Genomic DNA, 10,576 nt, shown 5'->3' with positions numbered 1-10,576 from the left:
TGAGATTATATGTTTGGTTGGTGCTATAACGAGATTGTAAATTGTAGTCATTGTTATTTTTGAGTATATAATTAATAGATTTGATGACGCGTTTAATTTACGATTCGTCGACTTTAAAGTTATCATGCATTTTATTGAGATAATTTAGAGATATGATTGTTTTATAAGGAGGTGGATTTATTGGATTATTGTTTTTATTTAAACTTTGATTAGTAGCATCTTATAATTCATTGGAACATAATTGTTTTATGCAGATTAGTTCAGTACGAAATATATTTATGTCCTAATAGATTTTGTAGATTTTTAGTGTCCTGAGCATGACAAAAATATCCTGGGCATGACATAAAAATGTCCTGAGCATGACATAAAAATGTCCTGGGCATGACATTAAAATGTCCTGGGCATGACAAAAAAATGTCCTGGGCATGACAAAACTGTATCCACGCTGCCTTGCGTGCTTTTGAGCAAAAGGCTAGGCCCACTGCTTATAACTGGTAATTGTCGTCAGGATGGGTGTCCGAATGTAAAAACTTTTCCCCAAATTATTCCTATGCCATCACAAAGAAAAACAACGGCCCTTAGTCCCCAGCAGGCCTCAAGTGGTCAAGGGGTGTCAAGAATCCCTGGGAAGTATGCAGTAGCGGAGGGATGTTACAGAAAAATTTAGAATGACCCTTCTATGGTACTTAGATTTGGAACGCTCAATGTTGGATCACTGACTGGCCGCAGCATGGAAATCGCGTAGAAGGATTTTTGCTGCCTTCAGGAGACCCGATGGAAATCGAATAGTGTTTGTCATGTCAAATTAGACAAAGAAAAATATAAACTATTCTGGAATAGTCAAAAGACGGCCAAAATAGTGTTGGAATTTTTGTCAGAGAACCGCTAGCCCAAGAAGTACAGGATATTAATAGGTTTAATTCACGTCTCATGTGGATAAAGCTTCGCCTAGACAGGCGAATCAGAAGAGATGAAAAATGACTTCTGGGCTGCATTCTCTGACACCATCTCAACAATACTAAAATCTTAAACAATCCTGATTGAAGGTGATCTCAATGGCCACGTTGGAGAGAAAACAGATGGTTTTGACAACGTACATGGCGGTTTTGGCTATGGAGAACGGAATGAAGATGGCAACCGCATCCTTGAGTTTGCTGAAAGTCACGGGTTTTGTTTACTGAACACATATTTTAGAAAGAGGTTGGAACATCTCATAATATACAAAAGTGGACCATCAGCCACGCAAATTGATTTCTCCGCTGTCAAGCAAAAACACCGAAGGCTATTCAAAAATGTCAAAGTTATACCTGGCGAATCATGTGTCGCCCAACATAGACTCCTTGTGGCAGACCTGGTTGTCGAACTGTCAAAACATAAGTCTAAACAAATGTCTCGGAGAATCAAAACGTGGAAGCTGAAAAGCAATATTCATCGAGGATAATTTCAACAGATTGTCGCAACACAGTTAGACCACCAATCACAAGCCAGCACAGATTGGAGTACATACAAAACCGTTTTGATATCGTTTTAACAGCCACGCCTGAGCAGAATGCAGCACAGATGTTTGAAGATTGGAACACCAGACTCGCCGATGATGGATTCAAAGTCAACATCAGCAAAACCAAAGCAATGAACACTGTGAACCCATCCAATCTACAGCTACTGGACGATGGCCCTGTTCAGTTTGTAAAGCTGGTGTAGGTAACAATTCAATCAAGTGTCAGCAGTGTAAAAAGTGGTGTCACAAACGTTGTTCAAAAATAATTGGTGCTTTATCTAAAGTGTCCAATTTTGTTTGTCCTGCTTGCGTCAATCCACAACAACAAATTCGAAATTCGCATACATGCAGCCTGGAATAAATGGCATTTCCTTGCCTCTATATTGATGCGGCGTGACATCCCACTACCACTACGATCAAGACTTTATAAATCTGTGATACGTCCTGTCTTGTTATATGGTGCAGAAACATGGCCAATGACAACCAATCTGGAACAACAACTTCAACGAACTGACATGAAAATGCTCCGATGGATGCAACGAATTAGTCTGAAGGACCACATCAAATCTAACGAAATCCTGCGTCGTGCTGGTTTAGATGATATAAAGGACGAATGCCGGCAACATGAAAATGCTCCGATGGATGCAACGAATTAGTCTGAAGGACCACATCAAATCTAACGAAATCCTGCGTCGTGCTGGTTTAGATGATATAAAGGACGAATGCCGGCAACAATGTCTGCGGTGGTTTGGTCATGTCAAACGAATTGGAAACAGTGCCATAACTTCTCTTGCAGATTTTGAAGTGCCTGGTACACGTCCCAAAGGCCGTCCAAAGAAGTCCTGGTTGCAAACAATCGAGCAAGACATGAAGGCTTTAAATTTAAATGAAATGGATCAACTGATCGTCTAATTTGGCGCAAAAAGTTGATGGCAAAGAAAACAACGTCTAACCTCGGGAAACTGGGTCTCTGGACGCTAAACGAAGATTGATTGATCAAATAGATTTTGTTGACCCGATGGTCGAAATTGTATTTTCATTAGCAGTCGGGGCAGTCAGAAAAAAATATTCAGCACTTGTCCAGAATTTGTGGGTTTTACATAAACCTTCGACAATATCTACTCTTCCGACGCACCGTTTGTTGTCGTTGATGACTGTTATGTGCAGGGCACATCACTATTTATTCTATTAGTTTTTGGGCGATAATTAATGTACAATGTGACTTTTACTGTGATATGCTTTTTAGTTCGTTCAATTCGTTTGGTTATAGAACGTTGTATTTATTTTACGTAATAAAATACCATACGTACATTACGCTTATTGTTTTCTATTTAGTTTGTGTTTCAACTCTTCAAAACAACGAAACACAACAATGACATCTTTGAATGTCGGCGAGTTAGCTCAGTCGCTAAAAGTACCATGTCTCGTGCAGTTACGCAATGGCTTGGTTCGAAAACTGTCGGTCCGAAACTTCCTGACTATCATACGCCATGCGCGTATGATGTGGTGCTTGCGCCTGCATACATAATGTGTTTGTACGTCGTGTGGTGTGAATAGTACAGTCTTTGTGGCACGAAAGTTTAAATGCAGAGAGGATATGTAAGCGGTTCTTCGTTTGTCAGAGCTGCATAATAAATAACAAAAAAAAATTAAAAACTGGATTTTACGGAAAAGGTACGAGGTACATATGGCTCAAGAAGTTTGTTGATAGTCTTCGTTAATAGATATGTGTTTTGATATTGCCAAAAATAATGTCGGTTTTCTACCATCCATTTTAAAATGCAATAAATTTGCTTTCATTTGAGATATTTAATCAAAATAAGAACCATCACAATCTATGCACATTTGCCCACGAGAAATTAAATTATTGATGCCTGTAGCATAAAAATCAGGGGTTCTAGAGGCGACAAACTGTAAGAAGGCATTTTTTGTAGCTTCTTCGGTTTTGAAGCACTTTTCACGCAAAAAGTTGTTGAGGTGTTTGAAAAAGTGGAAATCTGTTGGTGAGAGGTCTGGTGAGTATGGTGGGTGAGGGAGAATTTCGTAACCCAACGCGTTCAGTTTTTTTAGCGTTAGTTGTGCGACGTGTGGCCTGGCGTTATCGTGGAGAAGGATCGGACCCTTTCTGTTAACCAATGCAGGACGTAGTTGGCGTAATTTTTGGTGCATTTCATCAATTTGTTGGCAGTACATCTCTCCATTAATCGTTTGACCAGGTTTTAAAAAGCTATGGTGAATCAATCCAGCTGCAGACCACCAAACTGTCACCATTAACTTTCTTTGGTACAATTTTGGCTTGGGAAAGTGTTTTGGACTTTCATCATGGTCCAACCACTGAGCTGAACGTCGTCTGTTATCATATAGGATCCATTTTTCATCACACATCACAATCCGGTCAAGAAACGGATCGTTTTTATTACTCAGAACAAGTGAAGCTGACACTTCAAAACGCCGAATTTTCTGATTTTCGTTCAACTCATGTGGAACCCACTTGTCAAGTTTTTTGACTTTACCAATCTGTTTCAAATGACGAACTACTGTTGTGTGATCAACCTTGAGTTCATTGGCAACTTCTCGAGTAGTTTTAGCTGGGTTTGCGTCAATAATATCTTTCAGTTTGTCATCCTCAATCCTCTTCATCTTAGAGGCTCATGTTACCAGTACGAAATTTTTTAAACCATCTTTGTGTGGTACGCTCAGAAGCACCGACGTCGCCCCATGTTTCCACAATATTACGAGTTGCCTCTGCCGCATTATGCCCGAGTTTAAACTCATGAAGCAAAATAATCTCAAAATCACGCTTAGACAACATTCTCAAATATCGCTCAAAATCAAAGACACTGAATAGTTGGACCAATTAATTAATAAAGGCTAGATAGAAGAATAAATAACCTTCAAAATGATATATAATGATCAATATATTCAATAAACTATATTTAAAAATTTAGTGATAAAAAATTTATTAACATAAAACCGACATTATATTTGCTCCTACCTAATATAACCCGGTTAACCCTTAATTGAGGCAAGTTTGGTAGATTTAGAATTCAAATTGATCTGTGCTATCAATTGGTAGGTGAAAGCTTGTATATGCGTAGTTGGATCTTTTTGTGTTGTCGGAGAATAGTTTGTAATAATCATCTTTGTTTATGAACACGTACATATTGGACTTGTCAGACAATATCTAGATTATAACAATATCTAGATTTGAGCGAAGGCGTTTGTCGGCAATGAGCTATGTTTTTTTCAGAGCCGGTTTGCGGCTTGCATTACGATGGTGGATGACTTCAACCAATTCATTTTTAGAAAAAACCGACAATAGTTTCTGCTTAGTTAATAACTACAACAAGAATCTTCGTATAACAATCAACCGATTTTCTGCAACAAAAACAAAATGGTAGATGACTGTGCAAACTGCTGTCAAAGTTGATTAATCGCTGTTTCTTAAGTTTATGGCATTAGTTATATAAAAGTTTTAATTTGCTTTTTTTGAAATTCTTGCCGTACGGTCGACGTATATCCATGTTTAAACTAACGTTTAAAAATGAAACTTTGTCCTGATTCAAGTTATGGTTATATTGTTTAGTAGCAATGGACTACAGAACAAATACTTTTTTGTTCTATCTCGCTTAAAATAAATAATAATTTTGATTTTAAACTCAAGAAACTTTACAATGACTTACAATTTACCTTTAGAAAAATTAAGCTATCTAGCGCGGAATATGCTGTGATTTTCATCAATAATTGCGTTGCATATATATGTATGTTTGTGTGTGTGTGTGTGTGTGTGTGGGTGTGAGTTCAGACTGTCGTATATACAGTGTATTAAGAAATATCACCGCTTTTTCCGCATTGTTGAGTTTGTGACTAAGTTTATCAACAACTTCAACGAACCGACATGAAAATGCTCCGATGGACGCAACGAATTAGTCTTAAGGACCACATCAAATCTACCGAAATCCTGCGTCGTGCTGGTTTAGATGATAAAAAGGACGAATGCCGGCAACACCATCTGAGGTGGTTTGGTCATGTCAAACGAAGTAGAAACAGTGCCATAACTTCTCTTGCAGAGGTTGAAGTACCTTGCACACGTCCCAAAGGCCGTCCAAAGAAGTCTTGGTCGCAAACAATCGAAATGGATACAACTGATTGTATAATTTGGCGCAAAAAATTGATGGCAAAGAAAACAACGTCCTACCTTGGGAGAACTGGGTTTCGGGACGCTAAACGATGATTGATTGATTAATGTAATAATTGATATTAATTGCATTCAGGTCATGAAACATGCGTTGATTTATTATTGGAACATTATGTGAAGAATGTGTTAATACCAAATTTATCAACAATGGTATCGACATCAGACAGCAAATTAAAGTGCTTTTTTGGCAACAAATTTACACCCCTCCATTGTTCTGCGTAAGTTTTGTTTTTTATGCCGCTGGTCATTAATTCACAATTATATATATATATATATATATATACATACACATATATATTGTCGGAAATTTTAAAATAATAAATAATAAATTAATGAGGAGGAGGATTTTTAAAAGGGTGACAAGGCCCCACGTTGGGCGCCAATTGTCGGAGATTTTAAATAATAATAAATTAAAATGATAAGAGGAAGCAATCTCCTCCTCTATCTTTCTCAGGGAATTTTTGTATGGTCCGACAATAATTTTTGTGTATATTTTTATCGTGAGTTCGACCAGTCCTGTGTGGAATTTTTCGAATTATATGATTTTACTGAGTAACACACGAACGCGTAAAAATATTCGATAACAATTTTATTAATCGACGGAAGTAAATAAAAGGAATTGAACTAATGAACTCTATAATAATGTAAATGTCAATGAACAAACTGGAATACAAGAATTAGAACTCTTCTTGTTGGGTCTTCAACTTGGAATATGTTTCTTGGCGTTTTAATCGTACAACTTCGACGTGTGTATCCGATGGTGATGTCGATACAACTCCAAGAAATAAAAAAAATGAATCACAAAAATCGGAGCCTATGGAAATTGCAAGCTGCGTGTGAAACTATACCAATGAGTATAGAATCCAGCAAAGAACCCTAGGTCCACAAATAGCACAAGAAACAAAACAACGAGGCGGATTCGTTTTCACAGAACCCAAGGCCTGTTTTCACTGGGCCTGTCTGTCAGTCGGTCGGCTTTCGCACAACCCTGGCCTGTTTTCACTGGGCCGTCAAGTCTGATCGGCTTTCGCACGACCAAGGGCCTGTTTTCACTGGGCCTGTCAGTCAGTCGGTCGGCTTTCGCACAACCCCGGCCTGTTTTCACTGGGCCGTCGAGTCTGATCGGCTTTCGCACGACCAACACAAGACAACAAGAGTCAGAACAACACTGGAAACAAATTGTGTGTCTTCAGTACGCGTGCGAAACTATGCCAATGAGCATAGAGTCTCGTACTAAATCCACTTTTGAACTTAAGGCGTTTCTGAAACTATGCCAATGAGCATAGAATCACGCGTTAAGTCTCTTAGATACCAGAACAGGCACTGATTACTCGAAGCTGCCTAACTGGTGAACCCAAGGCTGACTCTTTGAGAACTTAAGACGTTTCTGAAACTATGCCAATGAGCATAGAATCACGCGTTAAGTCTCTTAGGGACCAGAAGAGGCACTGATTATTCGAAGCTGCCTCACTAGTCAACCCAGTCCTCTAACTGGTGAACCCAGTTTCTCTGTCAAGTCTTTTCACACCCTTCCTTATCAAAACAAAATTAGATTTTGTTTCGGGTGTTTTAAAACATAAAAATCTACAAGGCATGTCCAATTAATCAGAAAAAGTACTAATTAAATTTTAAAATAATTTATAATAATTTATGACGTCATCTAAATTGCAAAACAAAAAAAATACGTTGTCACCTATCGAGTAAATTAACTTGCACCATGCCCCCTATCGAGTGAATAAATTTCGCGTTGAAAATTTTGCAGTATTTTTAGTCAGTATTATTTCATAATTCTGACAATATACACATATATATATATAGTTGTATTATATATATATATATATATATATATATATATATATATATATATATATATATATATATATATACACACATACATATAAAATTAAGATTGAGACAGTCGTAGAAACAATTCCTACATCAGAAGTGTGCGTATAGGCTCGGTTTACAAAAGCAAAGATCGTGCTCTTTAGATATGTTTGACAACATTCATTATTGCCATTGAGGCATAAACTTTTATTTGTTGCTTTGGTGTATACTGAGGTTTTAAATTGATTTTGCGCATTTTGTATTAGTACGTCTAGGAATGGTAGTTTATTGTTAGTTGATTTTTTCATTGTAAACTTTAATTTTGATGAATTTATTCGTTGTAGAAGTTTTTCTATTTGATCATCATCATCATATGTAACAACAACATATCGGGGGTATATATTAGGCTTTAACTCTGGTTCTTCTTTAAATAACATTTTTTCATATGTCCAACTTAGAAGTTTGCGAAGAGAACTCCCAATGGAGAGCCAATTGCTACACCGTCTATTTGCTGATATATTGTGTTACCCGGGCCAACGAATGGCGCTGCAGCTGTACATATTTAAACAGCGCCACTAATTTATCTTTTGGAATTGATAGTGGTGAATAACTAAAATTATATATTCTATCTATTATTTGATTGTGTTCTCTACTGGAACATTTATAAAGAGTGACTCCACATCCAAAGATTCTATTTTAGTGTAAATGGATGGTTTTGTTGTAGACAATATGTCTATGAATTCTCTACTTGATTTTAGGTTGTAGCTATTAGGGGTGTAGGGTGTGTGTGCGCGCGCGCGCGTGTGTGTGTACACACACATATACACACGTATGTGTGTGTGCATATACAATCAATCCCAGTTTATTAGTACATAAAACATTCAGAAAATTCGAAAACATTTGATTCAACATCTTTTGGTTAATGTGATATGTTTTTTCGTACCAATATTTATAAATTTTTAAAATGTTTATCTAACAACTTTTAATTTGTTAGTATTACCGGAAATGACACATGCAGTGAACTTATATTTGACCTCGCAACAGTAGACGTCCTTCATTCTAGAGATGATTTTGGAAGGTTAAATTAAAGTTCTGCCAGTTTTTATCTTATTCTTTTTTACATTTTATATAAATTTAGAAATCTTGAATAGTGTTAGATTTTAAAATGCACAAATTTTTAAATAAATTTTGAACACTGATGATTTGATGCTTTCACCAGAACACCAATGCATGCTGCAGTGTATAGTGGACGGGTTGAAACTTTGAAAATGTTTATGAACAAAGACTGTGATCTAAGCCAGTTTGATAATAATAACAGAAGTGTATTCATGCACGCGTGTATACTTGGAGCACTTCCAATTGTTGGTTGGTGTTCGTAACTTTTTTGAGATTATGTTTTTTAATGACTGTTATATAGTACTTTTATTTTTTTTAGTGTTTTTATTATCGATCGTTTCCATATTACCCAAATTTAAACCACCGCTATTTTATTAAGGCGTGTTTTTGTTTCTTAACCAGGTTATAACCGACTAACACCGAAATATTCCACTTTTTTCTAGGTTAACTTTTGTCGTTCACTTTGTCAGCATGTTCGACCATCTCACTTTACTTTGGTTTTCAGATTGCACATTTTCATCTAACATAATCTCCATATCATAAAAGTGAAGAAACTTTTTTTTAACGTTTGGTTCTTAACTATTTCTTTTTATGTACTAACCAATCTACCAGCCACACTAAAGCAGCGTTCATGTTGCCGTCGCTGTCCGGTCATTTAATCGTTAAAAGTTTTTAGGTTGATAATCATGTGGCATATTTTAATTTATTGAAATTTGTACAGTACAAAATTTGTAACCCTGATGGCTGAGAACATCAATTTTTTTTGTCAATTTCTGCTGAGGTTAATGAAAGTTTGATGTATTTTTCATATTTTTTTTATCTTTTTGGAAGTAAGCGACTTTAATATAATTGCCGATGAAGTAAAAAGATAAATAAAAAACCGAATATAAAAAGCCGGTTTGTTTGATGTTTGATTGATTGATTTCTTTTTTCAAACATTTTTTTCTCAGCGTCGCCAATCTTTCGTCCATATTTGAAATAAATTGAGTTTTTTTATTCTTATTTTATCTTTTTTTTGGTAATAGTAATTTTGCTTTTCATATCGCATACGCGATATACATTTATTTTAATACTTGTTTTAAATTGCGCTAGGAAAAACGACTCGAGTCAATTGAAATTTAAAACCTTGATAATTATTTGTTAATTAATTTGTTGATTTATTCTGTCGAAGTTTAATTTTTTTAAAATAACATTCAAAAAGAATTTATGTTAGAATCATCAAACGATTTGGGTCACGAAGACATTGACCATAACACATCCCTCCATCTTGCTTGCATACACGTATGTTTATCTCTTTGTTGATAACTTTTTTCCAAGTTGAACAATTTTTTGTAGCATTTTTTTGCAATGAAATTTATATAGAGATTTTTCGATAAACCTTTGTAATAAATGTGATGTATATTGTGTTGATTTTAAAAAGACTGTTCATTAAGGTTGTGTTTTAAAGGGTAAACAATTATGATACTAAAATTGCTACCTTAGTGCAATTACTAAGTTGAATGTCGTCAGCCGTTCGAAATGCTTGACGAGTTTAATAAAATTGAGTTACAACAATTGCGTCTTATTGATCAATTAATACAAAATGGGCAAGAACATTGAACCAAATTTATTATATATATATATATATATGATTTGATGATTATATATATATATATATATATTTATATATATATATATATATTTACAATATTCTATAAATTCTACCGAATGTTTGGCGTTAATATGTTTGTAGTTCGTTTTTTCGATTTTTCTCACTAAAGTTTTTTGGTGAACGTTTAGTTTATTAAAATTCAAATTAAACTTATTTTTCGAATTCATGCTGCAAGTAAGGCCATATTTCGATTCCGAATGAATCATCGTCAGTGCTCCTTGCTGTATATATAGGGAAATATTGACTTTGTCAAGATTAACGTTGTAAAAATTAACTATGGTGTTGT

At 35.5% G+C, this 10,576-nt stretch overlaps 1 protein-coding gene across 1 annotated transcript; it reads left to right on the top strand.

The window, feature by feature from the left end:
* Positions 1-403: 403 nt before the first annotated feature.
* On the top strand, positions 404-5,918 carry HELRODRAFT_176121 (hypothetical protein; the record flags this gene model as incomplete). The annotated part of the gene is made up of 4 exons (XM_009023449.1): positions 404-494; positions 1,047-1,321; positions 2,834-2,960; positions 5,773-5,918. 4 exons carry the CDS (start codon positions 404-406, stop codon positions 5,916-5,918), a joined length of 639 nt encoding a protein of 212 aa, XP_009021697.1.
* Between the last annotated feature and the right edge of the window lie 4,658 nt (positions 5,919-10,576).

The sequence above is a fragment of the Helobdella robusta genome (genome assembly GCF_000326865.2).
Source record: "Helobdella robusta unplaced genomic scaffold HELROscaffold_36, whole genome shotgun sequence".
Lineage (NCBI taxonomy): Eukaryota > Metazoa > Annelida > Clitellata > Rhynchobdellida > Glossiphoniidae > Helobdella > Helobdella robusta.
Note: the sequence above shows the minus strand (reverse complement) of the source record. Positions and strands in the feature narration are given on the sequence as shown.